A 27096-nucleotide genomic window follows, 5' to 3' on the forward strand; every position below is an offset into this window, starting at 1 on the left:
CATGTCTGCCTCTTCCTTTCTGGGCAGGGCTCCAGAACTCCCTGCTTTGGGACCCAGCACCCCTACCCGAAGGTGGAAGCAATGGGTTTGAGATGAACTTGGAGGATTCTCAGGGCGTTGGGAGGGGCCTGAGGGAGGGGGATGGACAGACACTGGCAGTGAGCCAGAGACAGGCCCGTGAGTCAGAGCTGCCCACAGCCCTGCTCATCCTCCCGCCCTCACCTGGCCCTGTTACTGCTTAACTCTGGCCCCCAAGAAACCCACATCTTGTATCTGTCATCTCTGTTAGCAGAAATTGAGCTGTGTGTCCCCCTCCCACCCCATCCTTCCTGCCCAGGTACACTTGTCTGGTTCACTTGCAGCTCCTCTCTGGGCATGCTCTGGGTGTCAGGGTATTACCTCTTTTGTTTTGCTGTACTTAAAGCTAGGATTCTTGAGGAGGCAGCTACATCTGCCCGAGTGTGTGCCCAGGCTGTCTTATCACCCAGGTACCTGCCTGCGAAGTGTGCCTAAGGCCCAGGGGCTGGTGGCTGCTGAGGGCATCAGGGCTGAACGTCCGTCCCGCACCCTGCGCTCATGGAGGCCTCATGCTGTGGCCACATGAGTTTGTCCCTCTGACCCAGCGCTTCCTCTCTCTCCCTTCTCTCTGCAGCCGGGACCACATACATCTTTGGGAAGGGGGGCGCTCTCATCACCTACACATGGCCCCCCAATGATCGGCCTAGCACGAGGATGGACCGCCTGGCCGTGGGCTTCAGCACCCATCAGCGGAGTGCCGTGCTGGTGCGAGTGGACAGCGCCTCCGGCCTCGGGGACTATCTGCAGCTGCACATTGTAAGGACCGGGGCTCAGCCCTTCCACTCCACCTTCCCCAGCTCCAAATCCCTCCAGACCTTCAGCACCTCCCCTCCCACCCTCGGGTCCTCCACCCCTGGTCCCTGGGGCTTTCCTCAGCAGTTCTGCTGCTGAGCCTCGGCCCTCTCCTGGTCATCCACCACATCTCCCAGAGCCACCCATCTGGTTCATAGACCTCCTGAGTCCCAAACTTACTATAAACCTAGTCAAAGGCTTCCTTGAGCCTTCCAGGTCATTCTTCTGTAGCCTTCTGAAATGTCCCCCACAATTTTTTTTTTGCCGGTCGTGGGGTCTGCACTCTGGGCCTGGGTGTTGTCTCTCAGCTCTTCAGCTCAAGGCTAGCACTCTACCATTTGAGCCACAGTGCTACCTCCGGCTTTTTCTGCTTATGTGGTGCTGAGGAATCGAACCCAGGGCCTCATGTATGCAAGGCAAGCACTCTACCACTGAGCCACCTTCCCAGCCCTGTCCCCCACATTTGTGACACCCCTGTCTGCTCACTCCTAGACCACCTAAAGCAGTCCCTAGGGTGTCCTGCATCCATTCTTGCCCCTCTTTTTTTTTTGGTCGGTCGTGGGGCTTGAACTCTGGGCCTGGATGCTGTCCCTCAGCTCTTCAGCTCAAGGCAAGCGCTCTACCATTTGAGCTACAGCACCACTTACGGTTTTCTGGTGGTTTATTGGAGATGGGAGTCTCACAGTCTCTCTTGCCCGGGCTGGCTTTGAACCGCAATCCTCAGATCTCAGCCTCCTGAGTAGCAGGGATTACAGGTGTGAGCCACCAGCGCCCGGCCTTGCCCCTCTTTTAGACCTGGTCCCAAGTAGCAGCCACTGTGGTTCTCCAGATCCTGCCCTGGCCTCTGCCCTGCTCTTGACCTCTGAGACCTGAGCCCTCCCAGCAGGCCCCTCACCAGATTCTGGCCAAGCTCAAGCCTCACTGACCTTTTGGCCCAGCCCACATCCTGGCCCAGACCTCTGCCCTTTCCCTGAGTACTGAGCCCCACTCCCCCCACCCCCATCCTCTTCTGCTCCTTGACCTCTGTTCCTTCTCAGTGCTTCCTTCTGTGTCTCCCCCCAACCCCACCCCCCAGTCTTCCCAGGGAAGACTGGTGTCAGCCTGCCTCCTACCCCTCCCCATAGTCTTAAGTTCTGGGCCTTTGACCTCAGTCTCCATCTCCACATGTGGACCCCTTTTCTGCCTGGTTTCCCTACCTGGCCAGATCCCTGAGCTGTGAGGCGGCCAGGCTGTGGGTCAGAAAGGTGTGGGCTGGGAAGGAAGCCTAGGAGGCCAGAGGAGAAGGCGCTGACCTTCCCAGTCGGTTGGAGGCTAGGGATGCACAGTTCCCAAGTTGACACCCTCCCGCCCAACACCAGGGTGTGAAGGAAGGAGGCAGGGGGGAGGCGGCCTGTGGGCAGAGTGTGGCTGCTGTGGCAGTGGCAGCTGACGAATGACACCCACTAGGGAGGGGGCACAGAGGAAAGATGAGCAAGGGAGAGAGTCGGGTCTGGAAGAGAGACCTGTGCCTGTGAGCAAATGAGACAGACTGTGTCTCTGTGAGTGGCAGCCTGTTGGCAGAGATGGTGTGGCTGTGAATGGAAGTGTGGCACTGGGTGCACGATGGCTGCGGCCAAGAGAGCCTGCACCCCATGTTGCTCTGCTGTACATTCCCTGCGAAGCAGTGTTTGCTGCGATTTCAGTCATCTGTCTGTGTGGCAGGGTCCACTGCGAGCCAGGCTGCTGTTCCTCTCACTTCCCCCACCCCCTTTGGTGTTTGCTGGTACTGGGGCTTGAACTCCGGGTCTCCAATTTCTGCTTAGCTTGCTTGCTTTATTTATTTATTTATATTTTGTCAGTCATGGGGGCTTGAACCCTAGGCCTGAGCACTGTCCCTTAGCTCTTCAGCTCAAGGCTATGAGCCCCAGCACACTTCCAGTTTTCTGGTGGTTTATTGGAGATAAGAGGTTTCACAGCTTTTCCTGCCCGGGCTGGCTTTCAACAGCCATCCTCAGATCTCAGCCTCCTGAGTAGCTAGGATTACAAGCATGAGCCACCGGCACCCGGCTTCTGCTTAGCTTTTAAACTGGAGGCTGGTGCTCTACCACTTAAGCCGCACTTCCACTCCTGGCTTTTTGCTGACTGATTGGAAATAAGAGTCTCACTTTTCTGCCTGGGCGGGCTATCAGATTGGGATTCTTGGATCTGACCCTCCTGAGGAGCTAGGGTGACAGCTGTGAGCCCCCAGCTCTTAGCTCTGCCTCTCATCTTTGTCTCTTTTGAGTGAGGTCATTTGTAGCTGTGGAGAAGATGGTCTGGGTTCACATCTCAGCTCTGCTCTTTTCTTGTTCTGTCTCTGTTCAAATCACTGCAGCTCTCTGAGCATGCTTCCCTGGGTGGAGCAAAGATAAGAGGGCAGAGAGATGCCATGCCGGTGGCTTAAATGAGTGTGTAATGCACGCAGAGTACTACTCTGTTGGCACGGAGTGCTCAGGGAACTGATCACCTGGGTCTGGCCACCTGGGCTGTGTGTGTGTGTGTGTGTGTGTGTGTGTGTGTGTGTCTGACCTGTAGGTGTAAGGGATGGTACTTCCTCTCAGGGCTGTGAGCAAGGTATCTTCTGTCCTTTCCACAATCCTCTGTGTGTGCTTGGTGCCAGGGTGGAGGGCCTGGCAAGGGTGAGGGCCACTAGAGAGGCCAGCACTGTAGGGAAAGTTGCGCCCCAGACAGACTAAAGCCCCCTGTGGGCAGCCCCCAAACGCCGCCCTCCTGCGGTGACACATCAGCTCCCACCACAGCGTCGTTAGCAGCTCTCAGAGAGTGGGGAGGCGGCAGCAAAATAAGAGAAAAGCAATTTGACGTTTCTAATAAAGCGTCGCTCCACTTTGCCAAATTAATTTTGACTCCCATAATTATTTGCTGTAGGAGCGGCCGCGTTCTCCCCACCGCCGCCTAATGAGGTAATTGGGGAATTAGGAATTAATGACTTTAACAGAAGTGACAACTGACTTCACATCGGGAACGGCTCTGGGGAGCTGCCTCTCCCCCGGAGTGCACAGCTCCCAGCTCCGCTGCCTTCTAGGCAGCCCAGGTGTCCTGCCTTCCAGCGCCCAGGTTGCGCGCACCCTTGTGCCATCTCTGCCCAGGCGGAGTCTCGTAGGGAGAAAGCCTCCAGGCATGCAAGAGGCTGGCACTATTCTGGGTGATATTATTACTAACAATAGTAAGGAGCAGGCTGGGGGGTGAAGAGCAGATCTCCCTGGGGATGTTGTCAAGGCTGTGGGTGGCACCTGGGTGGGGCTCGCTAATACTCTTGGTTAGACGAGGCTGGCCTCAGTTTCCCTGCTTTGCTGCATCTGGAGTGTGTATGTGAACGTGTGCATGCAGGCGTGTGTGGCTTGTTTAGGTTCTGGGAGGTGGAGAAGCGATAGGAAAGGATCTCCAAAGTGACAAGAGCTGTACATCCTGCCTCCACCTCCGGGCCACCAGGGAAGTGACAGTCCAGTGGTTCCTCTTGCCCAGGCTGGAGTCTTTGGGGAAGACGCCAGGAATACAGTGTGTTTTGGTGCGAGGCTGGTCCGCCTCCAGTCTGCCCTGTGTGGGGAAGGGCAGGGCTGGCTTAGGAACCATGCTCAGAATGTGTCTGGAAGGGGCAGGTGAATGGCACGGGGGCCTAGGCAGAGGACCTAAGCCAATGGGCCGTCCAGTTCTGATGGCTTCCAGCCCATCCTCAGCCCCAGCTCTTTGACTTGTGGGCACAGGGGTAAGAGCACTGGCTTTGGAGTCAGGCCAGCTGGGGTTCAGACCTGGGGCTCTCCTCTTTTGTTTGTGGGTGTTTTTTTGTTGTTGTTGTTGTTTGGTCGTGGAGCCTGAACTCTGGGCCAGGGCACTGTTGCTCAGCTTCAGCTCAAGGCTAATACTCTACCACTTGAGTCACAGCCACTTTCAGCTTTTTCTGCTTATGTGGTGCTGAAGAATCGAACCCAGGGCCTCCTGCATGCAAGTCAAGCACTCTACCACTGAACCACCTTCCCAGCCCCTTCCATTTATTAACCTCCCTAGCCCCCAGTTTCTTCCTGGATACAGCAGGGGCGCTGTGAACTTTCTTAGAGCACCCCCTACTGGAGGGATGACAGATCACTTGCACATGGTTCCCACAGGGCCTGGCACCTTCGGAATCTGCACAACTTGCAGAAGTCTTTCTGGCCTACATATCAGATAGCCCCTTCAGGGTCCCCCCCTTGGGCCTGTGTCCCCAAATTGCTCCCCTTCAGCTGGTCTCAGTCCTTGTCTATCCTCTGCCTGCTCTTCCCCAACTCCCAGTGCCATCCTTTACCCTACACCCTTCCCTGAATAAGGCTGGGAGAGTCCCACACCGTGACTGCAGAGGGGCTGCCTGTCCACCACGCAGGCTGGAGACCTGGGGGGGGAGGGGTAGCCCTGCTGCCACCTAGGGCAGGGCCTCAGAGGGGTCGGGAGTGGGGACTGGGGGTGGGGGCGTCTGTGGACCTCCTTGCCTTAGGGAAGCTTCCACTCTGAGAGCCAGGCTGGTCCCCAGCTGGACCCCCATCGACCTTGTCTGGCTTCAGTGGCCCTTGCGTTGTGTAGGCGCTTTGTAAACATTTGTGAATATTTTCAGTGAACTCAAAAGCAAAAGACGGAGGCGGGCCCTGGTGGCTCCCGCCTGTCATCCTAGCTACTCAGGAGGCTGAGATCTGAGGGTCGTGGTTCAAAGCCAGCCTAGGCAGCAAAGTCCATAAGACTCCTATTTCCAATGAACCACCAGAAAACCAAAAGTGGTGCTGTGGCTCAAGTGGTAGAGTGCTTGCCTTGAGCTGAAGAGCTCAGGGACAGCGCTCAGGCCCAGAGTTCAAGCCCCACAACTGACAAAAAAAAAACAACCCAACCCCCCCCCCAAACCACAAAAGATGGGTGATGAACAGAAGGGGCTCCTGGTCCTGGCTGCCCCCAACCTCTGAGCCTGGCTTTATTCTTCCACCTGCACAGGGGTTGGGAGACAAGCCCCCGGCATCCCCACCTCCTTGGGTCATTGAGACCAGGAAAGGGACATTATATATCTGTAAAAGGCTGCTGGCCTATAGCAGCCACAGGTGGAGTTCTACAAGGAGAGACCAATTGCTCCTTCCAGGTCTCTCTCTGACCTTTAACCTCCCTGTCCTCAGGACCAGGGCACCGTGGGGGTGATTTTTAATGTGGGCACGGACGACATTACTATTGATGAGCCCAACGCCATCGTGAGCGACGGCAAATACCATGTGGTGCGCTTTACTCGAAGCGGTGGAAACGCCACTCTGCAGGTGGACAGCTGGCCGGTCAACGAACGGTACCCAGCAGGTAGGCGACCAGGTCCACAGCAGTGGTGCAGTGTGGATGGGGTTGGAAGCTGGTGGCCTCTGATTGGAGGGTTGTCCTCTGTGGGGCGTGGCTAGGCAGAGGCTTCCCACTGACTGGGGCCGTGGCTATGGAAAATAAAGGGGTAGGACCAGGGTGGGCATGGTTGAGAAAATGGGGATTTGCAAGGTGAGGCTTTTGTTGGTAATGGTGCGAGTATGACAATCTGGAGGAGGAGGGTACAGGCTAGGGTCCAGTTTGTAGAGAGGGAGAGAAAAGGGAGGGTAAAGGTAGAGAGAGTGAAAAGGATGTTCAGAGAGGAGGGGCAGAAGAAAAAGTGAGACAGATGTAAAAATCTAGGAGAGAGGCTCCAGAAGTAACATAAAAGTCATCTTGGCAGAAGACAGAGCTGTTCCCAAAAATAGAGCTAGAGAAAGAAACAAAGTCTTTAAAAGAGCAAGCCAACAACCTGTAGGAGAAGTACGTAAATGAAGAGAAGTAGCTGCAGACACCCACAGAAAAGGAACCCCAGACTCTTAGGTAGTAAGGGACAAGTGAAAAAGAGGGAGACACAAAGGACACGAAAAGTAGAGAGGAGGGCCAAGTGTATTCAGCTACATCCATGCACAGACTCGTAGGTATGGAGGCCAATGCTTGGCCCCTGGGGACACAGAGGTGCAGGAGACATAGGATGCTTTAGCAATGCACACAGACCCAAGCGACCAGGGTGACAGCTGTGGTGCTCAATGACAAACCAAGGTCTAGGGAGCACTTGGGAGGGGTGGGGATGAGAACACGAAAGAAAGGGAGTCAGAGACCCCGTGTAAGATAGGGAGGGGGCCTTTGGGTGAGAGGAAACCAGAGGGGTAGGGGGTGATGGGGGAGATCTGGAAATAGTCACTGAGACGTTTGCAGAGACGGAGGCAGCTCCAGGGGAGATGCTGACACACCAACTCAGCCAGGGAGAGAAGAGGTGGACAGAGCTGAGCGAAGGAGGGAGTGAGTGGAGAAGAGCTCAGCTCCAGAGACAGAGAGGGAGGGAGTTAGAGTCACTGCAGGGACACAGAGATGCTGAGATCCAGGCTGGATGATCTGCGGTCACACAGGACCCAACTGAGGAGCAGAGCGAGCGACTCTGACCCCAGTGCTGCATGAGAGGGGCATGGGTAGACCGTGGCCAAGCATTCAAGGCTCACCCATGCTGGAACAGAGAAGCCAGTACACAGCCCCGACTCCCAGTCATGAAGCCTTGCACCCAGACTTTTGGGGGCAGCCCCTGAGATTATGCCCACACAGCTCCTATTAAACACAGAGGCTGACACATTGGGTGTTGGCTGCCCAACACCCACATGACTGCACACGTTTGTGAGGTCAGACAGACACACGAGAAAGCAGCTCCACAGAGCGTGACCTGGCATCTCGAAGCCTAAGCCACCGCTCCACTTCTGGCTTTTTGGTGGTTAATTGAAGATAGAGTCTCAAGAACTTTCTTACCCTTGCTGGCTTTGGACAGCAATTCTTGGATCTCAGCCTCCAGAGTATCTAGGATTACAGGGGTGAGCTGCCAGGCCCTGGCTCAGGCTAGTCTTTACTGCAGTGATGACTCTGGCCTGGCCCGGACCGGGCTAGACTCGGGGGCAGGAAATCAACCCATATCTAGCCATGACTTATGGTTAGAGCTTCACTCTTTAGAGTTGAGCAGGCCAGAGGCCAGGACAGAGGGCTTTTGCCTGCTCTGCTCTGTCAGGAATCCTGGCTAGGAGTAAGGAAAGCCTGCCTGATGTCCCATGCCTGCACATTGTGTAACCAGAGAACCTAGTTGCTACCTGTGTGCACAGCAAGGGCAGATCCTTAGCACCCTGGCAGGCCAGGTCTGAGGTGCCAAGGGTCCAGAGAGTGAGCTCCCTCACCCCCACCTCCTGTCTTGCAGCGAGCACAGAGACACTGGGTTCCATTCTGCAGAACCTGAGTTTTAACCCTGAATCTTACTGACAAAGCCGTGTGACGTGGGCACCATCTCACCTCTCTGAACCTCTGAGTTGTGGGGATAGTACCTGACTCACAGCCATCCTGCGACTCCCACGGGAAAATCCAAGGAAGGTGCTAGAACAGCATGGCCTAGAGGAGTTGATCCACAAACAGAGCTTTGGTTAGAATCTACATATACTCAATCTCTTTCCAAATGAGGCAGAAGTGTGTTCTTGCAGTCAACACACACACACACACACTGTATCAAATTATTCATCTTTAAGTGTGTCGTGAATCCTCGGTGCCTCTCAAGCACCCGAGGGGCTATCATCCTCATCCTCCCACAGGGACACAGGTGTCAGTGGGAGCTGTGCACAGCAGAACCGTGGTCAGGTCTGTCTAGGCAGGTAAGTGCAGCTGCACAGTGCAGGTGGGAGTGAAAGCCTCCTGCCCCTCTCAGGCCCTGAATGGCGTGTGAGGGAATTTAAGTAAGGGGTCAGATTCCCAAAGGAAGTCGTATTTCTTTCCACTATGCAGATAGAAATCACCCACGGCCCATGACTGAACACACAGATTCCCATAAACACACTGTCATACCTCATTCCACAAAGGCATGCGTGTATACGCACACACACACACACACACACACACTGGACTGGAGCTTGAGAGCGGAGGGAACTGATAGGCCGCCAAGGATGGGGTTTGAATTGAGGAAGGAACCGGAAGGGGAAAAGCCAGGGGGCCGGCAGGGTATGTGGCTAAGGGAGAGGAGAAGATTAGGGCCAGGCTGGGTCCTAAGGGATGAAGGTACAGAACCTGGCTCTGAACAGAGAGGGAGCTGGGCGGCTGGAAGTGGGGCTGGGATGGGGAAGAGCCAGGCAGAGCAGGCAGCAGAGGAGAGCTAGGGTGGCTGCAGCGGGGAGAAGGGAGCTGGGGAGACTCCAGTTTCCCTGAGGTCAGCCGCAGTGGCCACCAGGTACCAGCATGAGGGAGAAGAGTCTTTCAGGGAGAGCAGAGATTGGGGCACACAGGGGGTGGGAATTAAGGGGTGTGTGTGTGTGGTGGGATGGGAAAGGAGGGGTGGGTGGGAGTTGAGCACAGAAGGAACAGGGAGTTGCAAAGGCTTCGAGAAGTGGTTAAATCTCACTGTTAAATGTGTGTACTGGGTGACCCCCTTAAATGCCGCATAAACCCCCGCTTAACCCATCCCCTCACTTCTAAACCACCCTCTAAATGCAGTAACCAGCTGGGCCCCGAGCCTTCTGCCCCCCCCCCAACTTAAACCTGCTAAATGTCCCGCCCCAGCCCTGCCACCCCACTTTGGGTTGGTAAAGGAAGCGGATGTCAACCTCAATGCCTGACCAGATAAATCTGTTTAACCTCTGACCTTTGACCTTCCAGCTGCCTTTTCTTTACACGTCCACTTCCCTTTTTCCTTTTTCTCCTTTTCCCCCCTTTCTTTGGGTTGTCCCCCCCAGGGTGGGGCTGGCTCTGGATGGGAGCCTAGGGAGGTGGGCAGGGCAGAAGAGGGACCCAGCTATTCTCTTCCTGCTCCCTCCCTCCTTCCGGTGGATGTTGCTGCTCACTCTGGGTCTCCTGAGAAATGCATAACTACTTTTCTAACTCCTTTGGACTTCGCTGCCTGAGAAACCTACTGTCTTTCTAAACTTTTCCAAGGAAACTTTGATAACGAGCGCCTGGCGATTGCTAGACAGAGAATCCCCTACCGGCTTGGTCGAGTAGTAGATGAGTGGCTGCTCGACAAAGGTAATTCACCAGAATTAATTAATTAACTAACTTTAAAAACACTATCTTAAAGGTGCAGAGCTCTCTCTTCCCTCCCCCCCTCCCCCACCCGCCTTCGCCGTGCCCAGCCCTGAGCGAAGGAATGACTGTTGGGCCAGGAGGCCCCCTTCCCCTTTGCAGTGAGGGTGGATAGAGCCAGGACCGTGGTTTGAGGCAGGATGGGAGGGTCTGTTTTCTTTAGAGGAGGAGAGCTAGGATCTGCCTAGGACCATCCCTGAGGCCCCTGAGGATAAAAGCTCCCCATTTTCTGAGGTGCTGAGCCCAGCCATGACAGGAGGGTGAGCGTGAGGTTCATAGGTGGTTCCCCTGCCCAAGTTCACTGCCAAGATTTGGACAAGGGCCTCGGGTGCTTTGGAGGCCCAAAGGCTTTGGGAAGTGGGAATGGCCGATCCCGAGACTCAGAGGAGGGTTAGGAAGGCTTCATTCACCAAGACAGAGGAGAGAACTGACAAGCTGGGTTTCAGATCCTTCTAGAAAGACCTCCCCCCCAAGGAGAGCAGCTATGGAATAGACAGGAATGGACTTCCTCCCTTGTCTAGAAGCCTCTTAGAAATAGTGGAGGCTGAGGAGAGCATGGCTGAGTAGGGGTTCCTTCCAGCTGGGCTGATGAGGAAGACAGGGGGCTCCCTAAGAGGCCCCATGTAGCAGTGAGGTACTGCAGGGGGGGGGGGAGAGGAAGACGGCATCTTGTCACCGGGGGAGAGGAAGACAGCACCTTGTCACCAGGGGAGAGGAAGATGGCATCTTGTCACCGGGTGGCTGGGGGCCAAGGGCAAAACCGGCTCCTTCCCTCTGGAGGAGGGGCGAGCTCTGTACCTCTAAGGCTAAACTCTAGCGGGGAGCAGAACTGTTAAACTCCCACTTAACCAGCTGATAACTTGTGCTTTAAATGTCCATGGGGCCTTCCCCGATAAACCCCCCAAACGCCACATCCAGCCCTGCACCAGTGGGCCTAAACATGCCGATAAACCAGATGTGATAAATCCATAACACGACAACAAAAAAAAGTTAAAGGGACTGTAACAGATGTGCTAAAACCTCCAGCCCCCAGCCACACTGGGCTGCTGTCTCCAGCGGGGCGAACTTTAACCCTTTGAGGTGTTTGTGGTAGGTGGGCCAGGGTCTGGAGCCACAGAGACCAAGTTGACTAAATGATGTGGCTTCCTCTCCATCACCCACCTCCCTTTCTCGACCAGAATCAGAGGCCAAGGAGCAGCCTGGCTGAGGCTGGAACAGCTTGTGATGCCAAGAAGGGAGAGTTGGACAGGTCCAGGGGGAGAGGGTGGGATTTAGGGGGCTGTCCTTCACCAGTAGCTTGTCTGTATCTTCTCTTCAGGCCTGGAAAGACAATTCCTTCCTAAAAGAGAAATTTACTTTTAATGTAGCCTGGGCCGTGTACTTCTGTCTGTGCCTGGTTCTCTCCTTAGAAAGACAGTGACCAGAGTCTTGGTTCAGTCCACATCATGGGCAGGGTCCTGAGGATGACATAAAACAAAAGAGGTAGCCGGGTGCCGGTGGCTCACGCCTGTAATCCTAGCTACTCAGGAGGCTAAGTTCTGAGGATCTCGGTTCAAAGCCAGCCTGGGCAGGAAAGTCTGTGAGACTCTTATCTCCAATAAACCACTCGAAAACAGGAAGTAGCGCTGTGGCTCAAGCGGTAGAGCACTCGCCTTGAGCTGAAGAGTGCAGGGACAGCGCCCAGGCCCAGAGTTCAAGCCCCACCACTGACAAAAAAAAAAAAAAGAGAAGAAAAAAAAAATAAGGGAACAAGGGCAGGCATTCAAGGAGGGAATATTCTATTGTCAGCACCTGGCATATGGTAGGTGCTCAATAAATATTTATAGAATGAATCTATTTTCTAGTTCCAAAGCATGTTTCCTGAGAGGCTGCACAATGAAGAGATCTGTGGTAAAAATGAGCCTGAAATGCTAGGTCCTGCTTAGCATTACCTGATACACAGGTATATAGAGAAATCCTTTGAGAAAGAAATCCTGTATGGTTGTGACCTGTTTGTTTCCCAAACTCATGATCACTGGCGACCCTTCTTTGCTTTGTTTTGTTTGCAATTCTTCTGCCTGGAAATCAGCTTGGGACACCTGGTTCTCAGGGGCCTAAGCCCAAACTGCCACCTGTCCTCTAGCTCTGTAGACTCTATGACTTTCCTTCCTGCCCCCCTGCTCCCCATTTGTAGGAAGGCATCAGTTCCCAGGGCCAGGGGAAAGTACTGAGGGAGAAAGAGAAGCCGGGCAGGGAGAACTGGAAGCCATTCCAGAGATAGCCTGTGTTTCCAAGCAGGGCATGGGTCTCACAAGCTGGACTGGCCTCACCCCGGGCTTTTGGGGGGTACAGCTCACAGATACCTAACTCTAAACCAGATCTTTAACGAGGCACTAACCAGAGGCTAACAAGGGCTAAGCCAGATCTTAAACCGCCCCCCGCGCCAGCAGCTAAAGGTCCAGGGGAACAAGGGGCAAAGCAGTGGCCCGTCTGCCCTTCCCCCACCAAATAAGCCACACCAAAAACCAAAGTTAAATCTAAACTTAAACATAATAAACGTCTTTTCTAAAAAACTAAAACTACAAACTCAGAGGGTTAAACCGACCCCCAGATCCACTCAAAAACCAAAGCAAGCAGCCTGAGCCCACACAGGTGGGGATTTTGAGGTGCGAACCACCTTGGAGCTGGAGCGGTTATTTTGGCTGTCAGCAAGCGAAGCAAGGTCCCTTTAACATTTTCACCTCTCTGCTTGCACGGCCAGATTGGGAGGAAGGGCTTGTGCTCACCAGGGCCTGGGTTCAGCCAGTGGCTGGGTGGCTGTGGGCAGGAGGAAGAGTGGGCAGGGAGCCTGGCTGGCAGAAGGGTCGCTTGGGGGTGAGAGTCCAGCCCAGAGCAGGCTGGGCAGCGGCTGTGCCCACTGCGCCCCTCTTCTCCCTCTGGCTTTGTTCACACGCACTAACTCCACCACAGCCCGGCAGTGCCCCCTCTACCTCTGCCTTGGTCGCCACTGTGCGCTGCTTCCGCGAGGAGACCTGTAGGGTGGGGCTGGACGCTTGGGTGGGAGGTTTGGGAAAGCAGAAAGAGAAGGTGGGGTTGCACCGAAGTAAAGAGGGAAATGATCCCGTGGTAGGGCGGCAGGGGGACTTGGCAGAGGGGGAGAGGCATGTGCTCACTGGGAAAGGGGGTGACCGGGCTCCCTTTCTCAGCCCCTGTGTATCCTGGGACCCCTTGCTGGGGTGCTGCCTGGCTGGGCTGGGGGCTCTCTGGCTGATGGGGCCTTTCTCTTTGGTTGTCTGTCCTTCCTTATTTCTCCCCCTACCCACTTGCTGGCTTCTTCCTGGATTCCTCTCTTTCCTTTGGTTTCCTCCATTCTCTCCATCCCTTCCTGCCTCTGCCCCCCCACCCCCTCCCACTTCCTGCCTCTCCTCTGTACTCCCCCCTCCCTTACCCCCCCCCAGGACGCCAGCTGACCATCTTCAACAGCCAGGCTGCCATCAAGATCGGGGGCCGGGATCAGGGCCGCCCCTTCCAGGGCCAGGTGTCGGGCCTCTACTACAATGGGCTCAAGGTGCTGGCGCTGGCCGCAGAGAGTGACCCCAATGTGCGGACCGAGGGCCATCTGCGCCTGGTGGGGGAGGGGCCGTCCGTGCTACTCAGCGCGGAGACCACCGCCACCACCCTGCTGGCCGACATGGCCACCACCATCATGGAGACCACTACCACCATGGCCACCACTACCACACGCCGGGGCCGCTCCCCCACGCTGAGGGACAGCACCACCCAGGTGAGCCCCCCCCACACACACACCAAGGACCACCTTTCAGGAAGTAGCCTGCAGGTGGTGGTAGCGAGGGATGTGTCGGGTGTGGGGGTGACCACACCTGTTTCTCGAAGGTCCATTCTCAAGAGTGGAGGGGAGCAGAACAGGGAAGCCTGCCCACTCTTCTTAAGACAGAGGAAGTCTGGGAAAGGAGGGGGGGTCAATGGTAGGGCAATGCATTTCACCTCCTGGCCCTGGGCAGCGAGTACCTGGAGAATAGCTCCTTCTAGCCTCTCCAGCAGTGGGTAGCTCCTCTCCTGGTTGGTTGGACTCCCTGCAGTGGGAGGGGCGTGGCCTCCACTCATCATCCCCACGTGACCTTGAGCAGGCAGCACGGCTTAGTGGTCTGCACAGGGTGAAGGTGCTCCCTAGGATTCCCCCCACCCCTCCTTCCCCAGTGCTCCCTGGGCCAGGTCTGAGTTTCCTAGGTGTAGTTACCAGTGCCGATGGTTGGTCATGGAGGGCTTGCACCTGGCACCAGGAGCTTAGTGGCTGTCTCCCCGTCCCCCATGCAGCACGGCCATGAGGACATGGCCTGACCTCCACCAGCAGCTGTGTCTGCTTTCTGTCTAACTGAGGGGTGGGTCCTAAGGGGCTCCAGGCCCATCTCCCCTGTGAGGCTGTGCTGTGGGGAGCCTGGGACTGGGCTGGCTGGAGTTAGGCAGGTGGAAGTCACAAGCCTGCACCCCTCCCTGTCTGCTGTCACTGCCCAGCTATCTGAGGAGCTATCCAGATATCCTGTAGGGGGCAGGAACCCTGGGCCAGGGCTGGGCCTAGCATCCGTGCCCTCCAGATCATAGAAGGACTGTCCAGTCTGGGGAGGGGAGGGGAGGGAGGGCAGACCAGCCAGGGGAAAGAGAAGGTGGGATCCCCCAGATTAATGCTGTGGTGAAAAAGTGAGGGCACGAGTCGGAGAACACATCCTCAGGTGAGGGCTGCGCCAGCAGATGGGGGGACCTAGGACCAGGCCGGGTAGGAGCCTCTCTACCAGGAGCCTCCCCCGGCCCTGCCTCCTGTCCTGAAGCCTCTCAACCGCTCGTCTTACCTGGACTTTGGGCTTCCCTCCTTGGGTCTCTTTCCGAACACCCAAGTTCTCCCCCCCCCCCTCATTCATCTCAGGGATTCTCTTTCTTTGCAATCAGGAGGAAAGAAAATGCTGACAAAGTCGACTCCTGTTGTCATGGCAACCACAGCCCTAATTATTGTGTGCAGCCCAGTTCTTTCCCCGAAGGGGGATGGGAGCCAGATGAGGGGTGATGAGGTGGTGAGAGCGGAGCTAAGAAACCCCTCCAGGTCCTGTCCCCTGTGCCTGTGCAGGCCACTGGGGGCCCCTGCCACGCCCCCCGAGCCCCCGGCTCCCACCCTCCCACCCAGGTCTGAGAGCCATCTCCTGCTTCCAGAAATAAAAGGCACAACATATGCTGCTTGATCCACTTGGCATGGTTGCCACTTCGTGTCCATTTGCAGGGGGAAGCTAGACAGCCAGAGTCACCCACAAAGTGACGAGAGGGCTAGGTCTCGGCCCAGGCGTATCCCCCGTGCTTGTCCCACACCTCAAGAGTCAGTTCTAGGGGTCCACTCACCAGCCTGGAACCCTTTCTTTTCCTACCCTTCCTCTCCGGCCCTCCAGAACACAGATGACCTCTTGGTGGCCTCAGCCGAGTGTCCTAGTGATGATGAGGACCTGGAGGAGTGTGAGCCCAGTACTGGTGAGTGCCTTTCCCCCCTCCCCTGCCCCGGGCCCCTGCGACACGACGCTTTTGGGAGGGGGGCGACTGTCCCAGCCACCTGGTCCCAGCCCAGGGCCTGCTATAGGCTTCAGCTTCCTCTGGTAGACCCCTCCCATGCTCAGAGCCCCCAGTTCCCTCACATGCCCTCTGGTGGTGCCTTTTGGTGGCCCCCAGCCCTTGGAGGTAGTCAGGTCCTTAGCACAGGGTCCTGGGGTGGAGAGCTGGGGCAGAAGAGGGAGATGTTCCTTTAGAAAGACAGCTAAATGCAGGTCCAGGGTGGAGGGTGGGGAACTGCAACCCCCATCAGCTCTGAGGTGCAGAACTACAATTCCCATCAGCCCTGAGGTACAGAACTGCAACTCTCATTAGCTCTGAGGTACAGAACTACAACTCCCATCATCAGCTGTGGGTTCTGGTGTTCTCTTGGTCACACATAGAGAAGGTCTCTGCTAGATCCTAAGCTCCCCTCATGCCCAGCCTCAGGAACAAATCTGGTGCTCTAATCTGAAGGATCCCCAGGGTAGAGCCTGCCAGGAAGCCAGGCCAAGGTAGGCATTGCTGCATTGCAGTTCTACGCTTGGCAGCATGCTGGGGATGAGGTACTCCTAAGCCAGCCATGAGATCTCCTGGGGGGATCCCAGTGGTGGAGCTGCTGTAGGAGGGCAGGGTTTGGAAGGAGGATTGCTAGTGTTTAGGGGTATTGCGGGGCTCTGTCTGATGGTGTCAGCTGGAGCTGCAGAGAGAACATCTGTGAGTGGGAGCAGGGTGGCTTGGTGGGTGCCTGGCTGCTCATCTGAGCTGGTGGCAGACGCTTGGGAGTAATAGTGGGAATGGAAGAAGACCTCTGGCAGGCTGGAAGTTGGGGCAGGTATGCGCAGGGCCGAGGGAGGGCTGCGGTCAGGAGGTAGGCAGTCTACCCTGGTACGGTCTGGCTTGTGGGAGAGGGCCTGGGGGTGAAGTTGCACCTGAAGAGACGTTGGTAGAGCAAAGAAGGGAACAGAAGGTCCAAATATGGACTGTGGAGACTTGGGGCCAAGGCTGAACTCAGAGACCAAGGGTAGAGGCTCCTACACCTAGGGGTTGAACCCCATTGTCCTTTGTATCTCCTGAGTAGCCATGGTGCTGGGCCCAGGGGACTCATAGGGGTTGCCAGCTGCTGGGCTGGGAAGGCCTGGTGTCTGGCCTCCCAGCTCAGGGCCTGGGCTTCCTGGAACAGAGGCCCTCGGCTGGGAGCTACCCCACCATCGCCCTGACCCTGTCTTTGCTTTGGGAGGCTATGGGCTGTAACAGCATCTCCCCCAGCGCTGTCTCTGAGCTCCAGGAACAGACTGAGGGCTGTCATAGCCTCTCCTTCCCAAGCTTGCTGTCAATGGCGGTAGAGGCCGTGGGACGGAGCTCTGGGACTGGGTGGGGCCTGAGAACAGGGCTCTGCTTGTCCTCATGCTCAGGGAGCTTCCAGCCACGGGAAGCCTCTGTGCTCGCCCGGACTTTGCAGAGGCCATCTGGGGCCAGATGGTCACCATGCCGGCAAGAGCAGCATGTGCTGACGCTCCATCCTAGCCTCCCAGCTCAGTGTAGCCAGAGGCCGGCATGTGATCCACAGTGTGTGCTCTGGTGGCCTGAGCCTTCAGGCTTTGTGGGACAAGAGGGTCACTTGAAGAAGACAGGCCAACCGTCCCCTAGTCATGGCTTTTGGAGGCCACTAGGAAGACAGCCACAGATGTGAGGGTAGGAGGGGGAGGGGGTTGAAGAAGACCGGAAGCTGGGGTTGGAGGGACTGGTGGCCGGCCTATCATCAGCTTTAAAAATAAGGCTTGGAGAGAAACAGAGGCCTCACTGGAGCCCCCAGAGAAAACCACAAGGGCCATTGGCTCCCCCCTCCCATCCCGCTGTCCCCCCCTCCCCCCCCCGCAGCCATGGGTCTGCCGTGGGTCTGCAGATCCACATGCAAAATGCTTAAACTTGGCCATCAGCATCCCAACAGGAGGCCAGGCAAGAACCAGGATGACTTCAGGGTCCCTGAGCTGGTGTAGACCATGTCTTCCCCCTTCTGGCTGACATTTTCCAGCAAGAGATTCTTTGGGATGCCAGGAAGGGCGGCTTTCTGGAGCAGAGGCTCAGACCCCTTGGCACCAATGTTCATGGTGGAGACAGCCTGTCTGGGGACCCTGACTGCCCAGGGTGCCGGCGCTTTCCTGCCTTTCCAGAGCCTCATCCCCAGATACAAGGTGTAGGCCCAGGATCGTCCCTGCTTGGTCTGCTCACTTTTCCACTCTCTCCCCTAACTCAGCCCCCCACCCAGACCTCAGGCCTTGTGCCACCTCCCTGGTCAGTGAGCCAGGCCTCGAACAGTGTATTCTACCTGAAGATGGCAGCCAGAGATGATCGGTAACATTCTTCCGAATGGGGACATGCACCTACAGTTGGTAGTGTGAGCTATCTGTCTCCCATTCTCTCACGTGGCCTGCCCTCTGCAGATTTGGATATAAGACGGACATATACCCACACACATGCTGCTCTGCTTGGAGACAGGTATGCACGCATCCAACACCCCTTTGTAGACTGTCAGCAAGCTCACACGATCTTCTACACACCTATGGCCAACCGTAGAGCCCGTGCCACACACACCCAGATCGACAGTGGGCATGCACATGCTTACACTGAGAGTCCCTTGCATGCTTGGGTGCCCATGCCAGAATCAGAAAAGTGCAAACTTGGGCACGTGTGAACAGACTCGTGAAGGTGTGTGATTCCTCACAGTGTCCTATGTGTGAGCTCAGAGCTCCCAGATGCCCAGAGATGCTCAGACACAGCTGCTTGCCTGCTCAGCCCTGGAGGCTCGTGTGTGTGTTCAGCTACACAAAGGTAACACACCACACACCCATGCCCTGATGTGAGCTCAGAGCTACATGGCTGTGCACACCCAGACTCCCAGAGGGGCATATGCGGTATATGCAGACCACACATCCAGAACCACACACGTGCCCAGAGCTGCAGAAGCACTCCTGACATGCGTGTGTTTAGATCTCAGGGTGTGCTCATATCATCGAGATACACACCTGTGACACACCCTTAGTCTCACAGATTCCACATGTGTATTCAGCTTACAAAGCCACCTCCATCTATGTGGACAGATCTGTATTACACACTCACATGTGTCTGAACCAGAAGTTCCCACCAATGTGTTCAGACTTACAGACAATCCCGTGTTTCAGAACCCCAGAGATTCCGTGTGCATGTACAAAGAGTGGCCAGACTCTTGGAAGTGTGCACACACATATGCATGTGCCAGGACACATCTGTGCATGCGTGTCAGCCCTCTCTAGGTATACTGGCCAGGATGCACACCCAACCACCAGATGCCTGCTTGCTCACAGAAGGCACTGCACTAGTGTGCATGCATGTCCTAAAACCAGGGTGCAGGGGCGTGCCCTCAGGGGAAGGTGATGCGTGCCCCGCTGCAGCGGCCGTGCCCCTGTACACACTTGTCCAGTCTCCCGACTTGCATTTGTCCCACACTGCTCTCATGAGAGGGGCCCTCTGAGGCCTCCTTCACTCACCCTTTGGGGCTCATGCATATATGTACACACCTGTGCTCAGATCCCACGGGGTGTGAATGCATGTGCCCAGCTCCATGGTGGTGTGCACACATACACACCACAGAGACAAGCAAGGTTTATACCGAAGCATATGCACACAGGCAAAGCACATCCATTGGTACACACACACTCGGGCCTTCACTGACCTGCACGGGTGTTCACAACCATAGTTATACTCATGTGTCTGGCATTACCCATGCAGCGTCATGCAGAAGGGCACACATGCTATCTTCACAGGCATGCGCACATGCTCAGATCTACGTGGAATGTAGTATCTGCCTGTATGTCCTCCATCACCCTCCGTACATATAGCCGTTCAGATGCACAAGTGCACACATCTCAGATGGCTCAAGTTCCATGTGTGCATGCAAGTGTACATATGCTTGGGGACATAGAACACAGCCTTCAGATGGCCACAGGCCACACATGATCAGATGCACAGGAGAAGCTTCATGCATCTTCCTTGAGGCGTCAGAGCAGCGCTTCATTCCACAGGATCGCACACATTTACTGCCCAAACGGCTCCAGCATGTTTGTGTTGCTCTTAAGGTTATACTGCACAAGCTCCGTAGCTCAGCACATGACACTATATGTCTTTCACTTAAGTTCCAAACTGTGCTCCTGGCTGGTAGGTGGTGATGCAGGGGGCCTGATCTTCTGCCCTCTTCTGGCTGCACCATCTTTAACAGGAGCCTAGAGCTCCCAAGGCTTCTACAGGCCAGGCTTGGGCAGTGCACGTTGCACCTGCCACATTCCACCTTCTACAGCTTAGTCTTGGGGGTCATAACTGAGCTTTCGGGAAAGCTGTGAGCTGTACCCCAGAAATGTAAACAAATCTGGGGAGCAGCTATTGAATTATTTGTCCCAGTCTGGCCTCCAAGGTCACCGGTGATCTGTTTGGCCTTTCCCCTCCCCTCCAGCAACACGCCCACCCCTCCTCAAAGGAGACAAAGTAAAGTCCTAGCCAGCAAGGACATCCATCTCAACGCAAGGGAGCCTGGGAGAGTTTGGACCTTCCCTCCAGCCCAGACCTGCCCCCTCTGCTGGAATGCCCCCTGGACTGTGGAGAACCATGAACTGAAGGATGGTTTATCTCACAGCTCCTACAGCTTGACACACACCAAGACACAGTAGTAGGGTCATGAGCTTTAGGCTAGCCTGAGCTACAGAGAGAGAAAGAAGGGCTGGAGGTATGGTTCAAGTGGTAGAGCACCTGCTTAGAAAGCACAAAGTCTGAATTCAAGTTCCCATCCCTCAAAGAAATAAGTGAATAAATGAATGAATGGGCCACTTTCAGGTCTCAGGGTTGGAGTAAGACGAAGATGCACACCGGCCACTGGGCAGTGTTCCCATCCATGCCCCTGTGACACGCTTGGAAGTGGGAGAGAAATGTCTTCTTGGCACATGATGTGTTTGACGGCCACTGTGGGTTATGCACAGAGGTGACTGCAAGGCCTGGTCACAGCAAGCCGACCCTAGGCACTGTTCTCAAGCCCAGGGCTGCCCTTGCTTCTCTGTGCCTCCATTTCCCTTTGTAACACCAAGGCTGTCTTAGAAGCTGGCAATGATAGGTGCACGGGCCACATCGTCCATCTGATCTTTTATTTGTGCATGTGTGTGCCAGTGCTTGAACTCAGAGCCTGATCACTGGTTAATTGGAGATAAAAGTCTCATGGGCTTTTCCTGCCTGGGCTGGCTTTGAACCATGACCCTCTCAGATTTCAGCCTTCTAAGTAGCTATGATGACAGGCAGGTGCCACAGGCTCTCAGCGCCATCTGATCTCTGAGCCTGGCTGCAGCCCTTATTCAGATGAGTTTTTCTCACCTGTCCCTCCATTCCTTTTCAGCCTTTCTCTTTCTGTCTGAGGTTTGGAAGCCATGGCTTCTCTGACCTGATAGCACTCACCTCTCCAGCTGTTGCCATTCCCTTCATTCCTGCCAGCAAAGCAGCCAGGTCTTGCTCAGGTGTGTCTCCTCATGACACTGCTAAAGGCTGAAAGTAAGAGCTGGCGTCGTCCCTCCGCCTGTCCAGCGCTTCCTCCCAGCAGGGCCCTGTCTCTGGCCATCACAAGTAAAGGTTTGTCCTAAATGGCTGACCATTGTGCTAGGTGGATCTGTATCTTCCCAGCCTCCCCGTCGCTTTTCTTATATTTGTCACCTGAGTACCACAGGGTTTTGTTACTGTGACACCCATTATAGGTATTAAGGCCTGTATTAGATAAAGTAACATTACTTTCTGTTGAATCTCAGTAGTTAGCCAGGAAGCTTCTCACTCAGGTGCTCCCTACCTGGGCTCTGATGCTTTAGGAATCCACACTCTCCTCCCATCTGCGGCACCTCCATTTTCACCAAGGTCACTGAAGGAGAAGAGTGTGGAAGATGGAACACTTGGGGTTACTAGAAGCCAACTGCTCAGTCATGTGACCACATGCAGTTGAAAGGAATGCTGGGAAATGTAGTCTAGCTGTCCAGGAGAAGGAGGAAATGAGCTTGATGGAGGCCTACTTCACTGGGGGTGTCCATACATGTGATCTGAAGGGCACAGTTACCCTGTCATGCACACGGGAGCCCAGAGACCAGCAGGCACACGCTAGGGCCAGAGATCCACTCACATGTCCACATGTCTTTTCAGACTCATAGACATTCATGTCTCTGATCGCTGAGGTTCACGTACCCACATCGGTGTTTAGGAACATACGCCCAGAGACCCAGGAACCCTGAGTGTGCATGTGTATGTACATGCATGTGCTTATCTCATCATGCAGCTCACCTTCTCTGACCCTGGCGCCACCCCGGCCTCTGTCCTTGTCACACTGGCTTTTCAGAGTGGGCAGGGGACCATTGTTCTGGCCTAGTTCTCACAGTGGCCTAGTTCTCTGCTCCAACAGGTGAGTAGGGACTGAAATGGAGGCAGTGTTCTTGTCCAGCAGTGTGGCTTGAGCCCTGGGCCAGCGCCTCGTCCACCTGGAGGATGCTCTTTCTGTATGGCACCGACGTGCAGCGGTCTACAGGCAGCAGATGGCTTAGTCTGGAATACTTTTTTTTTTGTCAGTTGTAAAGCTTGAACTCAGCCTAGGCACCTTCCCTGAGCCCTTTTGCTCAAGGTTAGCCCTCTACCACTTTGAGCCACAGCTGCACTTCTTTTTTTTTTTTGTTGTTGTTGTTGTTTTAGTCAGTCATGGGGCTTGAACTGTTGGCCTGGGCGCTGTCCCTGAGCTCTTCAGCTCAAGGCTAGTGCTCTACTTGAGTCACAACACCACTTCCAGTTTTCTGAGTGGTTTGTTGGAGTTAAGAGTCTCCTGTCAGGGATGGCTTTGAACTATGATCCTCAGATCTCAGCCTCCTGAGTAGCAAGGATTACAGGTATGAGCCATTGGCGCCCAGTGCTTTTGTTTTGTTTTGTTTTTTTGTGCCTGTACTGGGGCTTGAACTCAGGACTCTGCACTCTTTCTTGGCTTTGCCACTCAAGGCTAGTGCTCAACCACTTGAGCTATACTTTCACTTTCAGCTTTTTGTGGGTTAATTGGAAATAGGATTTTCACAGACTTTGTGCCTGACCTGGCTTTGAACCACCATCCTCAGATCTCAGCCTCCTGAGTAGCTAGAATTACAGGCGTGAGCCACCAGAGCCTGGGTTTGGAACACTCTTAACCCTAGTTCTGGCCCCTTCTGTGGGGCTGAGCATATCTTGACTGGGGTGAGGGGAGGAGAGAAATAAGAGTTGTGGGTATATTTCTTCTGTGCTCTAAAGACTAAAAGGCCCTACTTGCCGGGCACATGTCCCCAGAGAAAGGAGGGTTGAGGAAGAAGGGGCACTTAGGAATGGCTGCTTGTGTCCTGGCCATAATGGAATTCTTTTTTTGTTGGTTATGGGGCTTGAACTCTGGGTCTGGGCGCTGTCCCTGAGCTCTTCAGCTCAAGACAAGCGCTCTACCACTTGTGCCACAGCGCCACTTCCCATTTTCTGGTGGTTAATTGGAGATAAGAGTCTCAAGGACTTAACTGCCCGGGCTGGCTTTGCACTGTGATCCTCAGATCTCAGCCTCCTTAGTAGCTAGGATTACAGGTGTGAGCCACCGGCGCCCGACCAGAATGGAATTCTCTAGCAAGTGGACCTGCCATGCACTGAAATTCCTTTCCTTAGGATGCTGAGGAACACCTGTGGGTGGGTAGCACCTGTGACTCGCATGCACCTGTGAGTATTTTCCAATTGTTGAAGCCGTCTGAACTGAGGGAAGCTGGAGGCAGCCTGCCTGGGGTCCCCTGGCTGACTCTGGTGGCTGGACCTTCCAGCATGCACCCTGGCAGCACCATGAGTCGTCCTGAATCTGTCCCTCTCCCTGCAGAGCCCAGTGGCATGGGCTATGCAGAGCCCCGTTGGCCCCTCTCCAGGGCAGACTCACTTCATCTCGGGAAAGCCCCATGCTGCATGTGTCTGACTGCGGGGGGGGGGGGGAGCAAGCTGTGAGGGTTTGGCGGCTCTGGAATGGCGTGTAAGACACAGGGATGAAGGAGTGTAGGAGACAGAGACAGAGACTGCCCTGCCAAGGGGCACTGAGGAGGAATCACAGTGGCGTGGGGATTTGGGGTGGGCAGGACCAAAGGGCCAGGAGAGCCTCAGGGAAGCTAGAATGTCAGAGACAGGTTGAGGCCTCCATCTAGAGCCTGGAAGGGCTCTGGGGGTTTGTGAGAAGGAAAAGCTAGCAAGCCTGGGTGTCCCACGGATCAGTAAGCCGGGGTAAATGGTTGTGCGGTGCTCAGGCTGGACAGGCTTTGTCTGTGGTCCAAGGCCTGAATCACCTCCTCCCTTCTGGGGAAAGGGCGGTGGAGAAGCCAGGCATGCCCTGAGCGGCAGGATGAGCGCTCTAGGATAGGGCGTGTCCCCGGCAAGGGCTTCTAGGTTTGATCCTATTGCCTGGGCCTGGCACTTTGCTAGAGCCCCAGCTATGCCACACGCCAGGTTGATAGTCCTAAGTCTGTGTAGGGCAAGTCTTGACCCTGGAGTTCACAGCAGTAATGGTGGCCTGGTCTAAGGCAGAAGGTGGGGCCAGCAGAGGTTGGGATCTGGGCCTGTCAGGTTGAGCTCTCAGTGGGCTCTGCTCCTCAAGATGGTAGAGGAGGAGGCTTGCAGAAGTCGGCTCTGCTGTGAGAGGAACTCTCTCTGCTCCCCCAGTGTCAGGGAGTCTGACTCAACCCAGGGGAAATGTCCAACGGCCATCGTTTCCCTGGAAAAGTATAGCGACCCGAGCTCTGTACCAGACCTGCTGCTGCGTATGAGGGAGGTGGACAGATGGAACTTTTAGGCCTCTCCTGGCAGCGAGACCAAACCTGGTCTCCAGGGCTGCACAGGGACAGAGGCACCAGAGGCAGGGAGCATGGTGTGGGGTCCACTGAGATATTGGCAGAGGGTATGTGCTGAAAAGAACACAAGGCAAAGCTCAGGGAGATGGCAGGTGGTGAGCCCCAGATGGGCTCCGGGCATGACGGGGCCCAGGGTGACAGCTGCGTTTCCCCTCATCCAGGGGCCCGAGTGCTGGGCTGTTGTTTGGTGGGTCTGGGGCTCAGAGAAGGTTGGAGATCACATATGTTCACCCGTATGCTGCAGGGCCCACAGAGCCAGCCCCTGGCTCAGGCTTGGAGTCCAGACCCTTGTTCTATAGACAGAGGAAACCTGAAGCCTAGTGGTTGGAAGAAACTCACCTACAGTCGCACAGGAATTCAGACAGAACTGGTATAGCAGCCTACCAGGTGTGCTTCTAAGCCAGGAGTACAACAGCTTCGGGCAGGCACAAAGATGGTTCCCTGGCTCGTCAGGAGACCTGACCCATCCCTGGCCTCTGGGAGTCACAGAGAGGACTGTCCAGTCCATTCCTTCACTTCACTGGCACTTGGTGGCCTTGGGAAGTTCTGCTTACCTCTGGCCTCAGCATCCTCCAGTGGAGGCTGGAGTTGAGGGTTGAGGATGTAGCTCAGTGGTGGAGTTCTTGCTTGGCACTCATGAGATCGTGAGTTCTATTATCAGCACAATGAACAAATGAAAACACCCAACTAGAGTTGGGCAGCTGCAGCCACACAAGACACGTTTCTCTGTTCTTAGTTCAGCTTCTGATTGTTGCTAAACCCCTAAGACAGGGATTCCAGGGCTTCAAAAATGGCGGTGCAAGGGAGCACTTAGTGAGGGATTGGAACCTTCTGGGTAGAGTAACCTACCTGGGGAGCTTGGCAAAGGTTCTAGTTTAATGCAAGGCTTTGTTCTGGTTCTGGTGGGGCCAAAGACTCTGCCAGAGGGCTGGATTGGTGGGAACCACAGAGTTAGCCAGGGGGATGGGGGTAGGAAGAGCAAGAGAAAAGAACTACCTAGATGTAGGCAGGGGCTACAGCGGGGCTGGACTTGGCAGAGGAGGCCCTGAGGTTTACCTTGGCAGGGTGGAGAACTGAAGGTATGGTGTCTGTAGATCACATAGAGCAGAGACCAGGGATGGTGGCTTAGGCTGCGCTGAAAGAGCGAGGAAACCAGGCCCAGAGGCATCCTTTCCAAGACCAGCCAGTGAACATCCCCTTCAGCTACCCAGAGCTTGGCTCCAGCTTCTTTCTATCCAAGGCCAGTGGGTTGCCTTCCTTTGGCCTAGAGGCTTATGGGAGTTGTAGTCATTGATCCAGGGACTGATGGCAATTGTGGTCCATACCCCTCCAAGGGCTAATGGGAATTGTAGTTCTCACCCTTTAGGACCTGATGGGAATTGCAGCTTTCTGCCCAGGGGACTCCAGTTATTCTAGAAAGACACCCCAGCCACAGGTCCTCCCCACTAGTCCCCACCCCTCCCCCTGGGCCCTATTTTAGCAAGTGCATCCCTCCCAGATGGCTGTGTATGTATTTTCTTTTCTTTTTTTGCTTTCTTCTTCTTTCCGTTGTTTCATTATCGTTTTAACAGTAATAAGAGGGCCAGAGGCTGTCAAGCCCTGGGCCAGATTCTGGCGAACCATCGGGGGTTCTGGGGAGGGGGAGGGGGGAAAGTCAGTGGGGGTCAGAGGTGGAGGGTGAAGCAAGAGAAAGTTGAGTTAGGCTGAGTTCAGAAATCCCATGGCCACTCCCCTCACTCTCTTCCTGGGGGTCCCTGTCTCCCTGGGCTTCTCACCACGCCTTCCAGAGGGGCCCGTGTTCCTACACATCTGACTCCTTGCCAGGCCTTCCCCCTTGAGTGTCCTCTTCCCCTCCCCCCTCCCGAGCCAGCTTGCCATTCACCTTCAAGGCCCCTCCCACGGCCAGCCCCTCCCCCCCTTGGTAGTGGTTCCTGCCTGGTGGCCCACCCTGTCCCACCGGGTCCCTGCCCATCTTCCACCCGCCCTCCCCACCCCTGCGCCTGGGAGTGTGGTGACAGGGGCTCAGCCCCGGCCTGCACTGCGCAAGCGTGAGCCCCGGGGTCCAGCCAGGGGGGGAGCGGGCCGGAGAGAGGGCGGAGAGCCAGCCGCAGGAGGCAGCCGGAGGTCCAGGGAGAGAAGCGCGAGGGAGGGAGAGACCCAACAGATAGACAGAAAAAGTGGTTCGGAAAAGTTTGTTTTTTCTTATTTTTTTTCCGGGAGAACCCGCTTACACAGCTCTGTTTGTAATTTTTTTCTTCATGCTAAAATCACACGGCCTATTTGTTGATGTAAGTTGCCTGAATTCCGTGGTATGCTATCTTCTTTTTTAAAAAAAAAACAAAAAAAAGCAAAAAGAAAAAAAACTAACTAAAAAGCAAATATTGTCGTTAGGTTTGTGTAAATACTACTGTTGTATCTGTTTTTAAAGCCTTAAGCCGGTAGAGCTTTTTTTTTCCGTTTCTTTTCGATTTCCTTTTCCTTTCTGTTCCTTTTGGTTTCTTAAGACCAACAAAAGATCAAAAATAAAGAAAAAAATGGAAATAAATACAAATAATACAAACCCAGGGAGTCACAGAGCCCGCGCGTGGGGCGCCGCCGCCCGCGTAAGAGCGCG

At 55.2% G+C, this 27096-nt stretch overlaps 1 protein-coding gene across 2 annotated transcripts in view; it reads left to right on the forward strand.

The window, feature by feature from the left end:
- Nrxn2 (neurexin 2) overlaps window positions 1-23333 on the forward strand; it is a 74546-nt gene extending 51213 nt beyond the window's left edge. For both annotated transcript variants that reach the window (XM_013020949.1, XM_013020950.1), the window contains 6 exons: window positions 653-834; window positions 6033-6204; window positions 9847-9936; window positions 13431-13756; window positions 15423-15501; window positions 23266-23333. In XM_013020949.1, the coding sequence (XP_012876403.1) occupies window positions 653-834; window positions 6033-6204; window positions 9847-9936; window positions 13431-13756; window positions 15423-15501; window positions 23266-23273 (857 nt within the window). In that variant the 3' untranslated portion in view covers window positions 23274-23333. The remainder of the gene's footprint in view (window positions 1-652; window positions 835-6032; window positions 6205-9846; window positions 9937-13430; window positions 13757-15422; window positions 15502-23265) is intronic.
- The last annotated feature ends 3763 nt before the right edge of the window (window positions 23334-27096 follow it).

The sequence above is a fragment of the Dipodomys ordii genome, unplaced genomic scaffold, assembly GCF_000151885.1.
Source record: "Dipodomys ordii isolate 6190 unplaced genomic scaffold, Dord_2.0 Scaffold54, whole genome shotgun sequence".
Lineage (NCBI taxonomy): Eukaryota > Metazoa > Chordata > Mammalia > Rodentia > Heteromyidae > Dipodomys > Dipodomys ordii.